General features: G+C 43.9%; 1 protein-coding gene across 2 annotated transcripts in view; it reads right to left on the reverse strand.

Moving 5' to 3' along the window:
• Positions 1 to 747: 747 nt before the first annotated feature.
• Positions 748 to 24,078, reverse strand: part of invs (inversin) — a 367,882-nt gene continuing 344,551 nt past the window's right edge. For both annotated transcript variants that reach the window (XM_070881116.1, XM_070881115.1), the window contains 2 exons: positions 23,278 to 23,397; positions 748 to 1,347 (listed from right to left, as the gene is read on the reverse strand). In XM_070881116.1, coding sequence (XP_070737217.1) covers positions 1,232 to 1,347; positions 23,278 to 23,397 — 236 coding nt within the window. In that variant the 3' untranslated portion in view covers positions 748 to 1,231. The remainder of the gene's footprint in view (positions 1,348 to 23,277; positions 23,398 to 24,078) is intronic.

The following is a 24,078-nucleotide window of genomic DNA, read 5'->3' on the forward strand; positions in this document are numbered from 1 at the left end:
TTATTTTTTTAAAACCCCCCACAATTATTGGATTAAAACAGGTAAGATTATTAAACAAGCGTATTGAGGTGTATGCTCCTAAATGTGCAATGTTTTGTGAATAAAATTGTTGAGCTAGAGACACAAACTGATCTGAAGAAGTATGATATAACATTAACATGAGCGCTTAGCCTAGGGCAGGACGAAAATATAGGGTGCGTTAGCTGTGAAGATTGTAAGTAGCTAGGGCAACAGACAAGTTAGTGGACTGGGTCAACATGCTAGAACTGTGAGGTGAAACATTTTGGAAGGAAAATGAGAGAGAATAGACATTCAGTGATAAAACTTTCAAAGGAGTACATGAGCAGAAATCTTTAAAAAATGGGAGGTCAAATTAATAAAGCTTTTTTTAAAAAAAATGCATCTGTAATCTTGGATTTTACAAATGGAGGAATAAAGTACAAAAGCGAAGAGATAATGCTAAACTTGTATGAATAACCAGTTAGGCTGCAGTTAGAATAATACGTGAAGTCTTGCCTAGTCTACTTTAGGAAGGATGTTGAGGTCGTGGAGAGGGCATAGATAGGATGTACTATGATGATATTGGGGTTGAAAGGCTTTATTATGTGACTAGAAAAACTGGCTCTTTTCATTAGATTAGAAGAGATCAGATAGAGGTGTTCAAAATTATGAAAGGTTTTGATAAGGTAAATAAGGAAAACTATTTCTACTGGTCAGTGAATCAATAACTAAAGGGCATAAATTTGAAATCGTCAAAATGAATGGACAGATAAGAAGACTTTTGATTTTTAGAGGGTTCTTAGGATATGCAATGCCATCCCAGAATCCATAATAGTGTTTAAAAGAGGTGGATAAATATTTTTTAAACCGTATGGGAAATAGGCAGGCTAATGGAAATAAATGGGTAGCTCTTTTAGAGAGCTGACATAGGCATGATGGGTCGAATGGCTGCTTCCAGTTGTGTAACTTCTGTGATTTAGGTCAGGAGATGCAATAGCAAAGCAATTTACACAATTCTTTGGTATAATTTAATCTGTAAGTTATAATCTAGATGTGGCATCTCTAAGAATGTTTGTCAAAATATGCTCTTTAAATCAGTAAATTGCTGTGTAAAGCACAGACACAGCTTTGAATTTTTTTCTGAATTGTACAGGGAGCCACTACAATTCAAGGGGCTGAGTTGGGCACATTCCCACAATATATCCGATGTTTCCAGTCCTGCAACATGGCCTTATTCTTTTGGCCTAGCTTTATATGTCTTTGCCGAAGTACGTGGTCTCATGTTGTAGGAGAACTGTTTGGATTTTCCAGTGTTTCCCAGCAGCTGAACATGTTGAAAGTTACTCACTGTGGATAAAAACAGACAAGTTAAAAACTTGACTCTTAAATTGCTCAGTGTCCCCCTCATGCCGTTTCTGCATAAACATTTATTTTGTTATAAATATTCAATGATTCAGAATATTTGCCTCTCTATATTTGCCTTTGGAAGTACAAAAATTGTTACATACTAGATGTAATTCAGAGGACAAACAAGGTAATCTGTTCCCAGCTCTTCAGTAGTATCTCTCAAGTATGAGCTGGGTAATGCTATCCTTATCTGCTTCTCTTCATGCCCCCTCCCCACAACAATACATTTAAGATCAGGAACTGTGGAGTGGAGGAAGATCAAATATCAAACTTTCTTTACCATCTTTATGGTTTTTGTTGATGAAGGGTTAACTAAAACAATCTAATTTTTTGAGATGTTGCATTTTCTGTGTTATTTCCAATCTCCAGCATTCACTGCCTTAGGGGGATGAAGCAGGATCAGTGCTTTGCATTCATCCATAAGGGCATGCAATTACAAGAAAATTACACTCAATCTTTTTTGTTGGCTAAAGTCCATTGCCAAGTGTGATCAAAAGAGTTTTTCTGAGTTAGTACCAATGACTGTTAAATCTGAGGGCTCCTCATTGTCTGGGGAAAGCAATATACTGACTTGATGTTTGATGCAATAGGCTACAACAAAGATAGAGAGCCGTAATGATGAAGTTTGATGGAAGTAGATTCCATAATGTATCTTCTAGTTAATTGTGCAGCACTGAGTTTGCACATATACAGTTCAAGTGAAAGGAGGGGGAACAGCAATGTTCTTGGAGAAGAGTGTGAGATGCCACTGACTTATCTTGGAGTGGCTGTTCGAAGACTGGTGAACAGCATACTGCTTGAGGCGCAGAATGCCACAATGCATGTGATTTCTATGCACAAGGAAGGGACCCTAGTGAGTTTGAAAATTGAGAATCCTTGTTGCTGTCTGGTTTTTAATGTGGTTCTTCATGCTGTTGCAATATACTTGCTGGAAGCCCATGAAATAATCTGAAAGCAATTGTGTGGATTCTGCTCTTGAGAAATGTAGGATATGCTTTCTTATATATTTTTCAAGATGTGGGCCACATTTCTTTTTGCTTCCTAGTTGTAGAGATGGTGAAGTTAGGCAGTTTCCTCGAACCGCTGCAGACCATGTGATGATTGATTGTGTTTCCACAATAGTGACAAGGAATGATGCATTATATCAATGCCAAGATAGTGTGTCACTTGGAGGGTACGTGGAGGTGTTGGTGTTCATATGATCTTGCTGCTTCTTTAGTAAAGGTTGCAATGCTAGGATGCTGTTGGAGTAAGCTTGGTGAATTGCTACAGTGTGGCCCATAGAGTTCCAGTGATGGAAATGGTGGAGATTGAGTCTAATGGCAGGGGCACTGATCAGGTGGAATTATTAATCCTGGATGATTGAGTATTTTTGCGGCAGCATCCATCAAAATGAATGATGAGTATTCCATTACACTTCTGACTTTTAAGCCTTCTAGATAACTGAGAGACATTGCTGTGTCGGATTCTGATTTCCAGATACCAGTTTGCTTAATAAAGCAGAGTACTCCAAATAGATAGTATCCAGGTCATGACCAAGGTCCTTGTTTGTTACCTTATTTGCAAGATCCAAAGCACCTTAATTGGTCCATCACTTTACAACTTTGACAGGTCTAATTCAAATGCCAAGCAGATGTCATTCTCAACAAGGAATATCAAGATACATTTGCTCTTTGTCTGAGGTTCATATTTGCAGAATTCAAGGATTAACCGTTTGCTTTACAGAATGTAGTGTAATGTAGAATGGTCCGTTTTCCTGTAAAGGCAGCGTATCAGATGTATTTAGAAGTGTTTTTCCCCAATGTATTGTGGTGCTTTTTTTTTACAGCTATGTTGTTTGTGAACTCACCTGGGGCTCTAGAGCACTCTACCCGCTTTCTCCAATAATACGCTAGGCTTGCACAAGACATTGGACTTAAACATCTAGAGTGGTTGACACACCATGAACTGCTTTGCATAGGCATTTCCACCATGCTGAAGGCAGTTCTCCATCATGCAGCTGATAAGGAAATGTTGAGACTTGAGAAGACTGGTACTGGAAGGAATAACCTGGAGGTCAAGTATGAGAATGTGGACATATGCACGGGTCAGTACCTTCCATAATTGGTTTGAGAGGCAAATAGCTGCTGATTAAGCTTTGCACCTTGAACTGGTGAAGCTACTATTTCCAGAATGACTGGCACCATGCTCTCATAGGTCAGAAGGATGGTGCCCTGCACTCACGGTTTTAGATCAGTTGTGTAGGTCACCCCGTGCTGTTCAGGAGCTCCTGGTATCTGCCGTGTACCGAGTGTTGCAGTCCACACTGCTCTATTGTCCAACTACCAAGTAGTGACTGTCCTCTTGGGTGGGGGAGTTAAGTGATCTCAATGGAGTTGAAGCATATGCAAGATGGCATACTTGGGGATCAGAGAATGGAACTGAGCCAACTGTCTGTGGCACACTGTAATCAGATACCTGAACCACGTGGTTCTGCAATAAGCCAGAAACCTGTTAAAGATTGATCAGCCAGTCTGGGTCACAAATAGAACTGATCATTGAAGGCTGGGATTCTTCCAGATAACCATTTAATCCTATGCTCTAATACATAGGGTGGGCACAGCTGAAAAAACGAGAAGTTTACCAGTATTTTGTGAAATTAAATATGTAGTAAAATGTATTTGTTTAGTTCTATGTAAACAACTTGAGTTTATCAATTTGTAACAATTTCAAGATAGGATCTGATCGAGTTAACGGATTTAAATCTCAAGTATGTACTTGAAATATATGGTCAAATTATACATTGGTCACAATGCAAACTGAACTGTATATTGCTGTCGCCAAAACACCACAAAAGCAGAAATAACTTTTACAGTGATGAAAATATTTGTTTCCTTAAGAAATAATTTTTAAACTATTTTATTATAGGTGGTCATGGTTTAGAACATTGAGATCTCATGGTGTCGTTTTAAACAGTGCGGGTCCAAGAAAAAAGCTTGTGTGCAGGTACCCAAATACTATTTGTACCTAAAATGCCAAAGCCCAGATAAACACTCAGCTCGCTTTTCAGTGTGGGTCTTATTCAATGTCAAGGGGTCTACATTCATTATACACTACTGTTACATTTTTGAATCTTTTCTACCCTTCTTACTTTACATTTTTTGGCTTCAATGTTACTCTCATACAGTAGTCCCAATACTCTGCGATGGAGAGTATCTCAGTATATGATGGAGATATCACTCAGTAAGCTTTCAGTAATGTACCCAAGATAACAAACCGAAACACTTTTTTGTAAATTACTTTAAATACTGGATTTATCCACATAATCTTACTCTCATCTATGGAAAGTGGCAGAAGATCACTACATTAAACCTTGAAAGTTCCAAGCCGATTCTCTCTTGATTTGAACAATTCAACTTAAGTACTTAAGACCCTCCATGATACCCACTGCTTTGACCGGTTACCCCGTCTTTGGCTTGGTGTCCATTTTTTCCCTATTACACCTCTGCTTTGGGACATTTTTCTGCATTAAAGATGCTATATAAACACAAATTGTATTCTAAATACTGTGTAAAATAAATTTCATAAAAGAACAATTTGTTGTGAATTCAGGCTTTAAGGTTGTTATACACCATTTCCTCTGATTACATATTATCAACTGTCTAAGCCTGCTCAAGCTGTAATGAAGCTAGTAATTATAATATACACAGCTGAGTTTGCTGCTGTTGTTTACCAACACCAAGAGTCCCAGAGGATGAATAAAGCAGCAGTCTCATTTAACTAGCAATCCAGAGGTTGTAGCTTCAAATCTCACCAGGGCAAGTTATCAAACTGAATTCAATAAATCTGATAAATAACCATCAAAGCTGCTGGATAGTCATTAAAAACAACTGGTTCACTCATGTCCTTCAGGGAAGAGAACCTGTCATCTTTACTTAACCTCCTCCTCGCCAACTTACCTCTTGCAGAGATGTCCGTATACAAGCAATGGCAGGAGTGACCACTGCATAATCCTTATAAGAACATGGTTTTGTCTCACAATAAGGGCACCTTTTATAATGTGTGGCACTGTGTTAAGTGAGATAAACTAAAGGCAGATTTAACAGCCCAAAGCTTAAACATCTATGATGCACTGGGGGGGGGCATGAGCAGCAGCATAATTATATACCACCACACTCTGTAATCTCGTCGTTTAAGACTTTTCTCACTCTTCCATTATATCAAGCTAGCAGACCAACCCTGGTGCAGAATTGTACGCCAGGCATAAATCAGAATGAGGCACCAACCTAGAGATCCTACAACAAAGGCATGCCATACACCTAAGTAGTCCCACAAGAGTGGATGGGAGCAAATCTATACAGTCATACCACATCCAGTTGAAAATCATGGTGGACAATCAGTAACTAAGGAGATGTGAAGGCTCCATGTACATCTCCATGCTCAACTGCAGCATAGCCCAGCACGTGAGTGCAAGAGGCAAGGCTGACTTGGCCAAAGACATTTGCAGCCACAAGTACTGACTGGAAAGTTCTATTCAATTATATTCTATATAAGCTAACAACTACTGTACTTGCATTTATGCAATAACATTTCCCAAGGTGCTTCACAGAGGTACAAGGAAAACCAATGCCAAGTCAAAGAAGGCGACATTAAGAGAAGTGATCTAAAGCTTGGCCAGAGGTGGGTTTTAAGGACAATTTTAAAGGAGGAGAGGGAGGTGCTGGAGGAGTTTAGGGACATAATGCCAGACAGTATTATTAGAGTCTGGACTCAGAGCAGAGTGTTCGAGGTGGTGGGGAGAGGGAAGGATGTTTTAGGGTGGAGGAGGATACAGAGATAATAAAGGCTGAAGCCACAAAAGTCTTTAAAAACATACAGGGACTTTAAGTTTGAAGCATTATGGAAATTGGAGCCAGTGTAAATCAACAAGGACAAGCAGGACTTGGCACAGGAGAGGATGTGGGCAGCAGTTTTCAATGAGCTGAAGTTTATGGAAGGTGGAGGAGGGGGAGAGCATTGGAATTGTCGAGTCTGGAAATGATAAAAGCATGGATGAGGGTTTCAATAGCAGATGGGCTAACGTTGGGTCGAGGCAGGTGATGTTATGGAGGTTTTAGTAGACGTTCTTTGTGGTGATGGAGAGGATATAGGGTTCGAAGTTCAACTGGAATCAAGCAGGATGCTGTGGTTGTGAACAATCTGGTTCAACCTGAGACAGTGACCAGGGAAGCATGGAGTTGGTGAGGAATATAAAGTTTGTGGCACGGGCTAAAGTTGATGGCTCCAGCCTTCCCAATGTTTAGCTGGAGGAAGTTACGACTGAATGAGCTTTACAATTTTGTGAGGGCTCAGCCGTGGCCTGGCAGTAAATGTAAAACAGGTTATCAGGCAACACTTTGTGGCATGCACACTTAGACTATAAACTTGATAAATAGCACTGTTGGGTAAACTTACTGTGGCAGCTTCCTTAAGGTATGCTGCCAGCTTATGCATCTGTTCCCAAGTTCTTGGGTAATGAGCATAGTGTTGATATTGGCCTCCATCCAGTGTCAGACATGCTGTCCTCTGAAGTGGGTGCCATTGAGTGCCAAACAGGGCACTGTCTTTACTTAACATCTCCACTTGCCAAGCGATTCAATAGGGGGCTCGAGTGCAGTATCTCTCCAGCACTTGCCCAAAGGCTGAAAAATTATTTCAAAGTCGTTGCAGCCTTTGGAAATGTTGAAAAGTAATTTTGTCCTCGCATCTGGCTATTTAGTTTAAATTCTAACATAAAAACCTTTAAAAACTGATGAAAACAGACTATTTCCTCCCCTTCAGCAAACTCCCAGCTGTAGGCTTAATTTAAATATAGAGTTTATCTTGTATACTAAATGAGTTTGACTCCAGGAAATTTGAGAACAAGTTCAGCCAATGGAGCAAGGGTGGTGATGGACGGGCTGCTGTTCATGGAAGAAGCCAAGGGCCTGCCAACCATCCTGATGGGGGATAGAGGTGTAAAGGGACTGTACATCCATACAGAAGAGATCAACATGGGGAAAAGGAAAATCTAGAATATCTTTAAAGTGGTAGCTGGCATCAGAGTAGTCACAGATGTAGATGGATAGAGACTGGACAGAGTGAGAAAGATGAGTGGAAACATTGGGCCCAAGTTTCGGGCCGCGCCTAAAACGGCGCAGCCCCGACCTGAACGCCTGTTTTTCGCGCCACAAAGTGCGCCTAAAAAAAACTTACAGATTTTCCGTCTCCCTGCTGGTCCGCCCGGGCACAGCGCAGCACGAACTGTAGGGGGGCGGAGCTAGGTCCCTGCACTGAAAACAGTGCCGGGACCTCTGCACATGCGCGCTACAGTGGGAGGGGCCCGAAGCATGCAGTCCCTAGCCCTGGCCGAATGGCCTCACTGGGGCTGCGTGCATAATGCTGCCTCCCACGCCCAGCTCCTGCTTCCTCCTGTCCTCCTGACCCGACTCGACTCCCGCTTCGCCCCCCACCCCCGGACCGGATACGACCCGTGCTCCCCCCGCCCCCGGACCGGACCCAACCCGCGCTCCCCGCTCCCCGCCCCCCACCCGACCTGACCTCCCTCTCCCTCCCTCCCTTCCCCCCCAAACCGAACCGACCTCCCTCCCACCCACCAACCCCCTGACCCGACCCGCGCTCCTGGCCACCCCCCCCCACCCCCCACCCCCGACACATAAGAACATAAGAATTAGGAACAGGAGTCGGCCATCTAGCCCCTCGAGCCTGCTCCGCCATTCAATAAGATCATGGCTGATCTGGTCGTGGACTCAGCTCCACTTACCCGCCCTCTCCCCGTAACCCTTAATTCCCTTATTGGTTAAAAATCTATCTATCTTTGACTTGAAAACATTCAATGAGCCAGCCTCAACTGCTTCCTTGGGCAGAGAATTCCACAGATTCACAAACCTCTGGGAGAAGAAATTCTTTCTCAACTCGGTTTTAAATTGGCTCCTCCGTATTTTGAGGCGTGCCCCCTAGTTCTAGTCTCCCCCACCAATGGAAACAACCTCTCTGCCTCTATCTTGTCTATCCCTTTCATGATTTTAAATGTTTCTATAAGATCACCCCTCATCCTTCTGAACTCCAACGAGTAAAGACCCAGTCTACTCAATCTATCATCATAAGGTAACCCCCTCATCTCCGGAATCAGCCTAGTGAATCGTCTCTGTACCCCCTCCAAGGCTAGTATATCCTTCCTTAAGTAAGGTGACCAAAACTGCACACAGTACTCCAGGTGCGGCCTTACCAATACCTTATACAGTTGCAGCAACACCTCCCTGCTTTTGTACTCCATCCCTCTCGCAATGTAGGCCAACATTCCATTCGCCTTCCTGATCACCTGCTGCACCTGCAAACTAACCTTTTGGGATTCATGCACAAGGACCCCCAGATCCCTCTGCACCACAGCATGTTGTAATTTCTCCCCATTCAAATAATATTCCCTTTTACTGTTTTTTCTCCCCAAGGTGGATGACCTCACACTTTCCGACATTGTATTCCATCTGCCAAACTTTAGCCCATTCGCTTAACCTATCCAAATCTCCTTGCAGTCTCTCTGAGTCCTCTACACAACCCGCTTTCCCACTAATCTTAGTGTCATCTGCAAATTTTGTTGCACTACACTCTGTCCCCTCCTCTAGGTCATCTATGTATATTGTAGACAGTTGTGGTCCCAGCACTGATCCCTGTGGCACACCACTAACCACTGATTTCCAACCGGAAAAGGACCCATTTATCCCGACTCTCTGCTTTCTGTTCGCCAGCCAATTCTCTATCCATGCTAATACATTTCCTTTATCTTCTGCAGTAACCTTTTGTGTGGTACCTTATCAAATGCCTTTTGGAAATCTAAATACACCACATCCATCGGTACACCTCTATCCACCATGCTCGTTATATCCTCAAAGAATTCCAGTAAGTTAGTTAAACATGATTTCCCTTTCATGAATCCATGCTGCATCTGCTTGATTGCACTATTCCTATCCAGATGTCCCGCTATTTCTTCCTTAATGATAGTTTCAAGCATTTTCTCCACTACAGATGTTAAACTAACCGGCCTATAGTTACCTGCCTTTTGCCTGCCCCCTTTTTTAAACAGAGGCGTTACATTAGCTGCTCTCCAATCCGCTGGTACCTCCCCAGAGTCCAGAGAATTTTGGTAGATTATAACAAATGCATCTGCTATAACTTCCGCCATCTCTTTTAATACCCTGGGATGCATTTCATCAGGACCAGGGGACTTGTCTAACTTCAGTCCCATTAGTCTGTCCAGCACTACCTCCCTAGTGATAGTGATCATCCCAAGGTCCTCCCTTCCCACATTCCTATGACCAGCAATTTTTGGCATGGTTTTCGTGTCTTCCACTGTGAAGACGGAAGCAAAATAATTGTTTAAGTCTCAGCCATTTCAGACACGAACCGACCCGAACCGACCCGACCCAACCTGACCTCCCTCCCCCCACCCCCGACCCGACCCGACCTCCCTATGCCCCCCCCCTCCCCCCCGACCCGAACCGCGCTCCCTCCCTCCCCACCCGAACCAACCCAACCTCCCTCCTCCCCACCCAACCCGACCCGTGCTCCCGACCGCTCCCCCCCCCGCCCCCGGACCAGACCCGACCCGACCCGACCTCCCTCCGCACTCCCGACCCGTGCTCCCCCTGACCCGACGCGCGCTCCCGACCCCGGACCCGACCCGACCCAACACCACCTACTTGTAAATCTGGTGCTGGGGACGGGCCCTGCCCGAAGTCTTAGGCCCGGCCCGTTCAGCCTCCCTTCCCCTTCTCCTTCCCCCCCCATCTTCTCCTTTCCCACCCCCTTCTCCTTTCCCACCCCCTTCTCCTTTCCCCCCCTTCTCCCTTCCTTTCCCCTTCTCCTTTCCTTTCCCCGACCCCCTCCTTTCCTTTCCTTCCCTTTCCCCCCTCTTTCCACTTCTCCTCTCCCCTCCCCCTCTCCTTTCCCCTTCCCCTCTCCTTTCCCCTTCTCCTCCCCCCTTCTCCTCCCCCCCTTCCCCTTCTCCTTCCCCCCTTCCCCTTCTCCCCCTCCTCCTCCCCCCTTCCCCTCCTACTCCCCCCCTTCCCCTTCCCCTTCTCCTCCCCTCCTCCCCCCTTCTCCTTTTCCCCTTCCCCTTCTCCTCCTCCTCCTCCTCCCCCCTTCCCTTCCCCTTCCCCTCCTCCACCCCTTCCCTTCCTCCACCCCTTCCCTTCCTCCACCCCCCTTCCCCTCCTCCCCCCCTTCTCTTCCACTTCTCCTTCTCCTACTCCCCTTCCCCCTCCCCCTCCCCCCCTTCCCTTCTCCTCCCCCCTTCCCCTCCTCCTACTCCCCTCCTCCTCCCTCCTCCTCCTCCCCCCCCTTCCCCTTCTTCTCCTCCCCCCTTCCCCTCCTACTCCCCTTCCCCTTCTCCTCCTACTCTCCTCCTCCTACTCCCCTTCCCCTCCCCCTCCCCCCCTTCTCCTTCTCCTCCCCCCCTTCTCCTCCCCCACCTTCCCCTTCTCCTCCTCCCCCCCCCTCCCTCTCCTCACCCCCCCTCCCTCTACCCCCCTTCTCCCCCTCCCCTCCCTCTACCCCCCTTCTCCCCCTCCCCTCGCTGTCAGAAATACAGACACTGACAGACAGAGAGTGAGAGACACTGACAGAGACACACTGGGGGGGGGGGGGGGCATCCCAGCACGCTGTTGGAGGGCTCCCGGTGCTGCAGTCGGTAAGTAGAAAATGTTTTATTTATTGAGTTTAAAAAATATATATTTATTAATTTTTTTTGATTGATTTATTGATGTTTTTATCATTTATTATTGATGATGGCTCTTTATTTGTAAAACTGAAGTGTTTAATGTTTGTAAACTTCCCTTTAAACCCCCCCCCCACCATTCCCTACGCCTGATTTGTAACCTACGCCTGATTTTCTAAAGTGTAGACAAGGTTTTTTCGAGTGTACAAAAATCTTCACTTACTCCATTCTAAGTTAGTTTGGAGTAAGTTTTCACTGCCGAAACTTTGAAAACAGGCGTAAGTGACCAGACACGCCCCCTTTTGGAAAAAAAAATTCTGATCCAAAGTGAAACTGTTCTAACTGACTAGAACTGGAGCAAACTAAATGTGAGAATTTGAATTTCTAAGACACTCCGTTCTACACCAGTTGCTCCAAAAAATCAGGAGCAACTGAGGCCGAAACTTGGGCCCATTAAGAGGGTTTTCTATGTTTTCCATTTCTCCCATATTCCTTAGGCTATTTCACTGCCTTAACAATTCACACCCTTTGTTTCTTTAATGTATTTTATTTCTTTAATGCTTTTTTGCATTACTTTACTGAGATGATCAGATAAAGCATCCAACAATCATTCCACTTTACCTCCTCTTTGTGTTTGTCGTGCTTCTCTATTCCCCTCCTGCATTTTCTGATTTAATTAATATACTTTAGTTGTCTCTTATTTTTCAGTTCTGAAGAAGGGAACATCCACAGATGCTGGCTGTCCTGCAAAGTTTGCTGATGACATGAAACTTGGAAATGTAGTAAATAATGAAGATAGTAACAGACTCCTTGAGAACTTGGACAGACTGAAGAAATGGGCAGACACATGGCAGATGTAATTTAATGCAGAGAAGTGTTTAAGTGATACATTTTGAGAGCATCTAGACGATCATCATTGTTATCTTGTATTTCTTGTTCTGCTCATCAAACAGACTTCAATTTAAGGAAAGAAATAGAGGTGCACCAATTTTGCTTGATGATGCATTATAGCCATTGGTTCCACACACCTCTATCAGTTACAAAGGAAGGTAAACTTCAGCTCATCCAAAACTCTCTACCAGTATCCTATCGTGCTTGTAATCTCCACTGCCCTTTCTGACCTAATTGACTCCCAATTTCCCAACGCCCCAAATTTAACCTTCAAATCTACCGTCATCACCTCTCTCAAAAATACAACACTTTCCCCCTCCGTCTTTGCAAACTATCACCTGATCTCTAACCTCCCTTTCCTCTCCAAAGTCCTTGTACATGCTGTCGCCTCCAGAATCCGTGCCCATCTTTCCCAGAACTCCAATCAGGTTCAAAACAGGAATCCCACTGACATTCCCCACCATCAACATCATGGTTGTCAACATTGACCAGAAACTTAACTGGACCAGGCACATAAGCACATAAATACTGCGGTTACAAGAGCAGGTATTCTGCGGTGAGTGAGTCACCTCCTGACTCCCCAAAGCCATTCCATCATTTACAAGCCACAAGTCAATGCACCTCCCAAACCTCGTGATTTCTACCACCAAGGAGGATAGGGGCAGCAGGTGCATGGGAACACCACCACCTGCAAGTTACCCACCAAGTTACACACGCGATGGAAATATATAACCGATCCTTCATTGTCAAAATCATGGATCTCCCTCCCTAACAGCATTATGGGAGTACCTTCACCACACAGACTGCAGCAGTTCAAACAGGCAGTTCACCACCACCGTCTTGAGGGTAAATAGGAATGGGCAATAAATGCTGGCCCTGCCTGCAACGTGACAGTGGTAAACTATCCTCTTCGTCCTTCTCGACCTATCTGTGATCACACCATCCTCCTCCAACGCCTCACCACCGTTGTCGAGCTGGGTGAGACTGCACTCGCCTGGTTCCATTCTTATCTATCTTCCTCCCGCACCGTTACCTCTGGTATCCTCCAAGGATCTATCCTTGGCCCCCTCCTATTTCTCATCTACATGCTACCCCCGGCGACATCATCTGAAAACTCAGCATCAGTTTCCACATGTCCAGCTCTAACTCACCACCACCTCGCTTGAACCCTTCACTGTCACTAAATTGTCAGACTGCTTCCCGAAATCCTGTACCGGATGAGCAGAAATTTCCTCCAACTAAATATTGAGACGACCGAAGCAACGGTCTTTGGTACCCGCCACAAACTCCATTCCCTAGCCATCCCTCTCCTGGCCAACGTCTGAGGCTGAACCACAATGTTCGCAACCTTGGTGGCGTATTTGACCCCAATATGAGCTTCCGACCACATATCCGTGCCATTGCTAAGACTGCCTATTTACACCTCTACAACATCGCCCAACTCGGCCCCTGCCTCAGTTAATTTGCTGCTGAAACCTTCATCCATGCCTTTGCTACATCTAGACTTGACTATTCTAACTGACTCCGTGCCAGCTTCCACGCTCCGTAAGGTCATCCTAAACTCTTCTGCCCATGTCCTATCTTGCACCAAGTCCTGTTCACCCTTCATCTCTGTGCTCGCTGACCTACATTGGCTCCCGATTAAGCCACACCTCGATATTAAAATTCCCCTCGTTTTCAAATCCCTCCATGGCCTTGTCCCTCCCTATCTCTGTAACATCCTCTAGCCCTTCAACCCTCTGAGATATCTGTGCTCCTCTAATTCTCGCCTCTTGTGCATCCCCGATTTTAATCGCTCCACCACTGGCAGCCGTGCCGGATTATAAATTCCCTCCGTAAACCTCTTCGCCTCTCTACCTCTTTTTCCTCCATTAAGGCTCTCCTTAAAACCTATCTCTTTGACCAAGTCTGATCTAATATCTCCTTACAAATTCAGTACAAATTTTGCTCGATAACACTCCTGTGAAGCGCCTTGGGAAGTTTTACCATGTTAAAGGCGCTATATAAATAGAAGTTATTGCTGTTTTGTTTAAATCCCTCCGTGGCCTTGTCCCTTCCCTATCTTTGCAGCCTCCTCCAGCCCTATATCCCCATGAAATCTGATTCTCTTTCTCCAACCTCTTGTGCATCCCCCTTTCCCTTCACACCATTGGTAGCGATGCCTTCAGCTGCCTAGGCTCTGGTATACTCTCCTTAAATCCCTCTGCTGCTCCGTCTCACTCTCCTCCTATAAACCCACCTCCATAATGAGCTTTTAATCACTGCCTCCGTATCTCTTTTTTTGGTTCAGTGTTCATGTCTTTTCCTGACCTCTGAAGTGCCCTGGAAAATTTTTCTGTGTTAAAGTCAGATATGACTTCATGGTAATTGGCTATTTCTGGTACTTCATCCAATAGCCAGTATTCATAATTGAGCTTTGACATTGAGTATCAACAGACTGTAGCAGGCATCATAATTGCCGTCCGCACCCAATAACCCTACACTAGCACTTCCAGCAGGCGTTGCTGGTTGGTGATCAAGAGTGTACACTCTCATTAACTTTCCTTCTCTCACCTAAGAGCACAGATGCCAACTAATGTGCCCTTCACTGCAAATTCAATACAGCCCGCAGGAGGGGGGATGAGAGAGTCAAACTTAGTCTGTAGCTCATTACTCACTAGCTAAATCTGCTGATGTCTAATAACACTGAGAGCATATTTGCAATTATAATTAAGAAAGCCCTGTAAGGCAATGTTACAAAGAAAAGTGTAAAAAGTAATTTTCATTTATAAAAATTATTATTGCATTTAGAATCCTAAAATAATGTTTTCCCTTGTTGAAATTAAATGACTGGAAAGATCACAAATATACCAAGGGAGTGTTATCCTAGAAGTAAGATACAGCCTAAATATGTGCTATAATAAACATCCACCAAATACGCTCATTATTGCATTTTGAGACTTTAATTAGCATAACAGTAAACTTCTGCTCTGAGTGCTAAGTGATAAAGTGCACACCTCTTCACTATTAAAGGGAATATATTCTTAGGCATGATTCTATATTCAAATACTCTGATGAAAAAAGTGGGTTTATATTAACAGGTTAGATTGCAGCCATAACATTCCCAGCAGGATTGTTAGCAAGTCCTACAACACTTTGATTACTTGATTGACATTTGGTTTAAGGGAAATATGTACTTAGGCAACTCCTTTATAAGATTTTACTTCAATTGGTATCCGTAAACTTACTTTATTTTAATTGTCATTTTAACAGGAATGATCACATTAGGAAAGCATTTCACAGTGAGCCTTCCACGCAATTCTATTAAACATATACACACTCACTATTTTAGAACACTGAATAGGAAAAGATCATTGAGCTCATTCTTTCCAATATTACCATGCACAAATCTATCGTCATAGCCTTTAACTAATCCAATCCAAAAAATCCTGATCTCAATTAGTCTAAACTTTCAGGGGGAGGGGTAAAGGAGGAGAAAAGAATATTGTTTTCATGAAGTTTTTAAAGCGGCCACATGCGACAGGTGACTGCTCTGAACACGCTCAGAAACTCTCTGGGGAGGAGTGGGGTGGGTAATTGGCGAGGTGCACTGGTAGACATCTCGTCGCGGCCCACACAGCTGGCCTGCTTGGTAGGAGGAAACAGCAGATGCGCCCCTAATTGTGGAAGGCCTGTTCCTAGAGGCCTCTCCCCTTGACCCTGCGAACTTTAGGAGTCAGCAGCAGGCACAATTGCATCAGAACTGCCAGGATCTTGTCCCAGTGGATTTTTGAGACTATTGCTATATTATATCACTGTTATTTATGCACTTCTTCATCTTTTCTAAAATGAATTTGCTTGAAATTTGGAACTTAAAATAAGATCAGATGTGATGCATTGCCACTTTTGAAAACTGAATTGATATCTTATGGGCAATAAGTCCAATAACTAAGATTAGTTATAAGATAGCGTTAGTTGTTCATTTTCCAAGTATGTTATCAGAAGGCTACTTAGATATCAAGGCATAGATAGATACTCACAAAGATAATCTAGGAAAGAAGGTTCGAAAAGACCGCAAAACATAACCATCTATATTGAAAATGCTCTTTTTTCTCAGGAACTGCAGCAAATCCATACCCACTACATATTTTGCTCATCTGTTCCAGAGTGCAATGACTCTGAGAAAAGAATACAGCACTTTTATAGCACCTTTAACATCAAAAAATGTCCCAAAGCTTCACACAGATGTAATCAAAAAAAAAATAAGAATAGTGACCAAAAGCCTGGTAAAAGAGGTGTGTTTTAGGGGACATAGGAATTGCTGGATGAAAAATGGTTTATCTAGTTTGCCTTCTACGATTTAGGTAGTGGCATAATATAACGATAATGGAGTTGTTGACTAATCATAGCAATCAATCTCTATGAATTAGTCTGCAACAGACCCAGGACATGAACTGAGAGAAACCCCAGAAAGCTTTGGGAACCATAGGTCCAAAGTCACCTGTTCTTCGCAAGCATGGTACACTTACTTCATGTCTCAAATTACTCATAATTTGAGCAGCAGGATCTTAAAGGAGGAGAAATAAGCGGAGGTTTCGGGAGGGAATTCTGGAGTGAGAGTCTAGGCAGTTGTAGGCATAGTGGCCAATGATGAGGAGAAGGGAGAAGAGAAGGCACAAGATGTGGGTATCAAAAGAATCAGATTGGTGGGGGGGGCGGGGGGTTGGAGCACTGGAGGACATTACAAAAATTGGGAGTGAGCACAGGGAGGGATTCAAACAGCGTGAACATTTTAAATTTCAGGCATTGAGGAGCCAGGAGCTAAGATAGATCAGTGAGGTCAGGTGTGATGGACTTGCTAGGATAATAGGAAGCAGAGTTTTGGATGAGCTGAAGTTTATGGAGGATGGAGCAAATCATTGGAATAGTACAAATAAAAGCAGAAAATACTGGAAATACTCAGCAGATCAGGCAGCATCTGTGGAGAGAGATGTGGGTTAAGGAGATATTTCACAACTCTCAAGAAAAATATATTCCAGTGAGGAGGAAAGGGTGTAAGAGAAAAGATAGCCATCAGTGGCTAACTAAAGAAATAAAGGACAGTATCCAATTAAAAACAAGGGCAAACAAAGTGGCCAAAACTAGTGGAAGGACAGAAGACTGAGAAGCTTTTAAAAGCCAGCAAAGAATGACTAAAAAAATGATTAAGAAAGGGAAGATAGACTATGAAAGTAAACTAGCACAAAATATAAAAACAGATAGCAAGAGTTTCTATAGGTGTATATAAAGGAAAAGGGTGGCTAAAGTAAATGTTGGTCCCTTAGAAGACGAGACTGGGGAATTAATAATGGGGGAACATGGAGATGGCAGAAACTCTGAATAAATATTTTGTATCAGTCTTTACGGTAGAGGACACTAACAATATTCCGGCAGTGGATAGTCTAGGGGCTATAGGGTGGGAGGAACTTAACACAATCACAATCACTAAGGAGGTGGTACTCAGTAAGATAATGGGACTAAAGGCAGATAAATCCTCTGGACCTGATGGCTTGCATCCTAGGGTCTTAAGAGAAGTAACGGCAGGGGTTGTGAATGCATTGGTTGTAATTTACCAAAATTCCCTGGATTCTGGGGAAGTCCCAGCAGATTGGAAAACTGCAAATATAACACCCCTATTTAAAAAAGGAAGCAGACAAAAAGCAGGAAAGTATAGACCAGTTAGCTTAACATCTGTGGTGGGGGAAATGTTGGAGTCCATTATTAAAGAAGCAGTAGCAGGACATTTGGATAAGCAAAATTCGGCCAGGCAGAGTTAGCATGGATTTATGAAGGGAAAATCATGTTTGACAAATTTGCTGAAGTTCTTTGAGGATGTAACGAACAGGGTGGATGAAGGGGAACCAGTGGATGTGGTGTATTTGGACTTCCAGAAGGCATTTGCCAAAGTGCCACATAAAAGGTTACTGCACAAGATAAAAGTTCACGGGTTTGGGGGTAATATATTAGCATGGATAGAGGATTGACTAACTAACAGAGAACAGAGAGTCGGGATAAATGGTGCATTTTCTGGTTGGCAACCAGTAACTAGTGGGGTGCCACAGGGATCAGTGCTGGGACCCCAACTATTTACTATCTATATTAACGACTTGGAAGAAGGGACTGAGTGTAACGTAGCCAAGTTTGCTGATGATACAAAGATGGGAGGAGGACACAAAAAATCTGAAAAAGGACATAGACAGGCTAAGTGAGTGGGCAAAAATTTGTCAGATAGAGTATAATTTTGGAAAGTGTGAGGTCATGCACTTTGGCAGAAAAATCAAAGAGCAAGTTATTATTTAAATGGAGAAAGATTGCAACGTGTCGCAATACAGTGGGTCCTGGGGGTAATTGTGCATGAAACACAAAAGGATAGTATGCAGGTACAGCAGTTTGATGAGGAAAGCCAATGGTATTTTTACCTTTATTGCAAAGGGGATGGAGCATAAAAGCAGGGAAGTCTTGCTACAGCTATATAAAGTATTGGTGAGGCCACACCTGGAATATTGTGTGCCGTTTTTGGTTTCCATATTTATGAAAGGATATATTTGCTTTGGAGGCAGTTCAGAGAAGGTTCACAAGGTTGATTCCGGGGATGAGGGGGTTGACTTATGAGGAAAGGTTGAGTAGGTTGGGCCTCTACTCATTGGAATTCAGAAGAATGAGAGGTATAAGATTATGAGGGGGCTTGACAAGGTGGATGCAGAGAGGATATTTCCACTGATGGGGGAGACTAGAACTAGGGGGCATGATCTTAGAATAAGGGGCCGCCCATTTAAAACAGAGATGAGGAAAAATTTCTTCTCTCAGAGGGTTGTAAATCTGTGAAATTTGCTGTCTCAGAGAGCTGTGGAAGCTGGGACATTGAATAAATTTAAGACAGAAATAGACAGTTTCTTAAACGATAAGGGGATAAGGGGTTATGGGGAGCAGGCAGGGAAGTGGAGCTGAGTCCATGACCAGATCAGCCATGATCTTATTGAATGGCGGAGCAGGCTCGAGGGGCCATACTCCTGTTCCTATTTCTTATGTTCTTATGTTATTAAACAGAGTTAACATTTCAGGTCGTTGATCTTTCGTCAGAACTGGCAGGTTAGAGATGTAAAGGTTACAACAACAAGTACAGAGGCAGGGAAAGGGGGAGGGGAGGGGGGAGGAAAGAACAAAAGGGACGGTCTGTGATAGGATGGAAGGCTGGTGTGCTTAAATGACAAAAGGGGATGGTAATGGGACAAGTAAAGAAACAAAAATTGGGTCTAGAGGAGTTGTAAATGACAACAGCATAATCATTACCAGTACCTGCTTTCTGAAAAAATTGGAACAATGGTTATTATCTGAATTCAACGTTGAGTCTGAAAGGTTGTAAAGTGCCTAATCGAAAGATGAGATGCTGTTCCTCAGCTTCCGTTGAGCTTCATTAGAACAGTGTAGGAGCTGAGGACAGAGAGGAAGTGGGATGAAGAATTAAAATGGCAAGCAGCCGGAAGCTCAAGGTCACGTTTGTGGTCTGAATGGAGGTGTTTAGCAAAGGATCACCCAATCTGTATTTTGAATAGTAGAGTTGAGGAAGAGGATGCTGCGGTTACAAATAGTCTGGTTCAGCCCGAAACAGTGACAGGGAAAAGGAATGGAGTCAGTGACGAGGCTATGTAGCTTCCGGTGGAAGTTGAGGATGTTGGCATCAGTCTTCTCAATATTTAGTTGGAGGAAATTGTGGCTCATCCAAGGCTAGATATGCAGCCGGATAGCATTGAGGCAGCAGAGGAGTCAAGCGAGGTGGTGCACAGGTAGAGTTGATGTCATCAGCATAGTTGTGGAAGCTAATCCTATGTCTGTGGATGATCTAACTAAGAGGCAATACAAAAATGGGAAAGAAGTGGCCAAAGACAGTTCCTTGGTGGACTCCCGAGGTGATGGCACAGGAGCACAGAGCCCCTGCTAGTGATGCACTGGCATGTATACATCCTGGCACCGAACTTAACTCATTGCCTAAGGATTTTATATTAATGGTCTCTAGTCTTGCTATCCCTATCCATCTAAAATAATCTATCCAACTAGACTGAATTTTAAACATTTGTTTTTGGGATGTTGGCAAAACTGCATTTACTGCCCATCCCTAGTTGTCCTGAGAAGGTGGTCACGGGCCTTCATTTTGAACCGCTGTGGTGATGGCGCTCCCACAATGATGTAAGGTGGGGAATTCTCGGATTTTGATCCAAAGTTGATGAAGAAACAGTGACTACATACAAGAAAGGTGTGTGACTTGAGAATGGAGTATAGAGATGATGGTGTTCCCATGCCATTGCTGCTTTTGTCCTTCTTGGTGACATAGGGAGGTAGATGCTGCCAAAGTAAGCTTGGTAAGTTACTGCTGTGCATCCTGTAGGTAGTACGAATAAGGTAGATATTGAGTCCTGTGGAAGAAGCGGCAATCAAACAGATTGCTCTGGTCTGGATCATGTTGAGCTTCTTGAGTATTGTTGCAGCTGCAACCATTCAGGATGAGTATTCCATAAAACTTCTGACTTGATTCTTGCAGATGATGAAAAGGCTTTGAAGGATCAAGAGTTGAGCCTTTTTTATTCGTTTCTGGGTTGTGGGCATTGCTGTTAAGGCCAGCATTTATTGTCCATCCCCTGAGAAGGTGGTGCTGAGCCACCTTCTTGAACCGCTGTAGTCCGTGTGGTGACGGTACTCCCACAGAGCTGTTATGGAGGGCGTACCAGGATTTTGACCCAGTGACGATTAAGGAACCACAAAATATTTCCAAGTCAGGATGGTGTGTGACTTGGAGGGGAACTTGGAGGTGGTGATGTTCCCATGTGCCTGCTGCCCTTGTCCTTCTAGGTGGTAGAGGTCGCAGGTTTGGGAGGTGCCGTGAAGAAGCCTTGGCGAGTTGCTGCAGGGCATCTTGTAGATGGTATTCACTATAGCCGCAGTGTGGAGGGGGTGGATGGGGTGCCAATCAAGTGGGCTGCTTTGCCCTGGATGATGTCGAGCTTCTTGAGTGTTGTTGGAGCTGCACTCATCCAGGCAAGTGGAGAGTATTTCATCACACTCCTGACTTGTGTCTTGGAGATGGTGGAAAGACTCTGAGGAGTCATGAGATGAGACACTCACTGCAGAATACCCAGCCTCTGACCTGCTCTTGTAGCTACAGTATTTATCTGTCTGATCCAGTTAAGTTTCTGGTCAATGGTGATCCTCAGGATGTTGATGGTGGGGGATTCAGCCATGGTAATATTGTTGAATGTCAAGGGGCGGTGGTTAGATTGTCTCTTGTTGGAGATAAGACATTTCCTGGCACTTGTGTGGTGCAAATGTTACTTGTCACTTATCAGCCCAAACCAGAATGTCGTCCAGGTCTTGCTAATTTTTGAGGAATTGTGAATGGAACTGAACACTGCAATCATCAGCAAACATCCCCACTTCTGACCTTATGATGGAGGGAAGGTCATTGATGAAGCAGCTGAAGATTGGTGGGCCCAGGACACAGCCCTGAGGAACTCCTGCAGCGATGTCCTGGGGTTGAGATGATTGGCTTCCAACAACCACAACCGTCTTCCTTTGTGCAAGGTATGACTCCAGCCAGTGGAGAGTTTTTATCCTGATTCCTATTGTCTTCAATTTACTAGGGCTCCTTGATGTCACACTCAGTCAAATGCTGCCTTCACTCTTACCTCACCTCTGGAATTCAACTCTTTTGTCCATGTTTGCACCTGGGCTGTTATGAAATCTGGAGCCGAGTGGTGCTGACATAACCCAAACTGAGCATCAGCGAGCAGGTTATTGGTAAGTGCCGCTTGATAACACTGTCGATGACACCTTCCATCATTTTGCTTATGATTGGAAGTAGACTGATGTGACAATAATTGGCAGGATTGGATTTGTCCTGCTTTTTGTAGACAGAACATACCTGGGCAGTTTTCCACATTGTCGGGGATCTGCCAGTGTTGTACCTGTACAGTTTGGCTAGAGATGCAGATAGTTCTGGAGCACTAGTCTTCAGCACGATGGCCGGGATGTTGTCTGGGCCCATAGCCTTTGCTGTATCCAGTGTGCTCAGCTGTTTCTTGATATCATGTGGACTGAATCAAATTGTCTGAAGACTCGCTTCTGTGATGGTGGGGACCTCAGGAGGAGGTCGAGATGGATCATCCACTCAGCACTTCTGGCTGAAGATGGTTGCAAATGCTTCAGCCTTGTCTTGTGCACTTTGCGTCTGGGCTCCGTCATCATTGATGATGGGGATATGCATGGAGCTTACTCCTCCCATTAGTTGTTACATTGTCCACCACCATTCATGACTGGATGTGGCAGGACTGCAGAGCTTTGATCTGATCTGTTGGTTGTGGGATCCCTTAGCTCTGTCTATAGCACACTGCTTCCGTTGTTTAGTATGCATATAGTCCTGTGCTGCAGCTTCCCCACTTCATTTTAAGGTATGGTTGGTGCTGCTCCTGGCATACTCTTCTACACTCCTCATTGAACCAGGGTTGGTTCCCTGGCTTAACGGTAATGGTAGAGTGAGGGATATGCCAGACCATGAGGTTACAGATTGCGGTGGAATACAATTCTTATGCTGCTGACGGCCCACAGTGACTCATGGATACCCAGTTTTAAGCTGCTAGATCTATTCTTAATTGATACCATTTAGAATGGTGGTAGTGCCACACAACACAGTGGTGGATGTGCTCAGTGTGAAGACAGGACTACTTCTTCACAACGACTGTGTGGTGGCCACTGCTACCAATGCTGTCATGGACAGATGCATCCTGACAGGTAGATTGGTGAGAACGAGGTCAAGTAGTTTTTTCCCTCATGTTTGTTCTCTCACCACCTGCCACAAGCCCAGTCTGGCAGCTATGTCCTTCAGGACTCGGCCAGCTCGGTCAGTAGTGGTGTTACCGAGCCACTCTTGGTGATGGACATTGAAGTCCCCCACCCAGAGTACATTCTGTGCCCTTGCTACCCTCAGTGCTTCTTCCAAATGATGTTCAACATGGAGGAGGAACACTGATTCTGCTCTGCTCCAATCCCTTCATCATTTTAAAACCTCAATCATACACCTGTTGTTCTCAAAAGTAAATAAGCCTATATGTTGGAGCATTTTTTCATAACTAATAGCCCCAATAACACCATCTTTAGAGCCTTAATATCCCTTGCCATGTACATCTATCAGTACTGGTTACAAACCTAAGTAGAGTTTTTTTCATCCAGAAATCAGTACTTACAGTGAGTGTGCCCGTTGACGGTGCTCAAGCCAAGCATAACCTGTGAGTGATTCCTAGAACTGAGGGATGTGCTGCATGCTGATCTGACTTTTCGAAATACACCTTTCACAGGGGTTCCGGCTGTGCAGGACAAGGTAAGAAGTTAATCAGATACCATATTACATACAGATTTCTGTAACTTTCTCCATTCTCCCATTTCCTCAAAATTTGAACAAAACATTTACACTGATATTATAATGGATCATAGAAATTAGAATTTTTAAAATCATTAATTTTAACACTGTAAATTAAGGAAGGTTACCCTGTATCTTATTTTCCTATAATTATATTTTATAAGCTTCCTAAATAAAGGTTACAACAGCTAAAAATGAATATTGTTAATATGATAGAATTGGTACTTAATTAAAAAGCCTCCAATATTTTATATATATCACAAAACTGTTTATAGCAGTGAGTACATTTGCTATGAAAGCTGCTTGTTCAGTTGAGTTACAGGAAATCATTGATCTATGACAATTCTTACTCAAAATTGTACAATTAGCAATTCATAATTTAATAAAATGGCAACAGCAAAGTAATATTATTCATTTATAAATAAAAAAGAAATACAGATTAAAATGACTGATTTGTATGTAATGTGCTAAGGTTCACTATGAGGGGGAGTGTTTGCTAGTGCTGTAGGGGAGGGGTTAAACTAATATGGCAGGGGGATGGGAACCAGTGCAGGGAGACAGAGGGAAACAAAATGGAAACAGAAGCAAAAGACAGAAAGGAGATCAGTAAAAGTGGAGGGCAGAGAAA

This window comes from Pristiophorus japonicus, chromosome 5 (assembly GCF_044704955.1).
Source record: "Pristiophorus japonicus isolate sPriJap1 chromosome 5, sPriJap1.hap1, whole genome shotgun sequence".
Classification (NCBI taxonomy): domain Eukaryota; kingdom Metazoa; phylum Chordata; class Chondrichthyes; family Pristiophoridae; genus Pristiophorus; species Pristiophorus japonicus.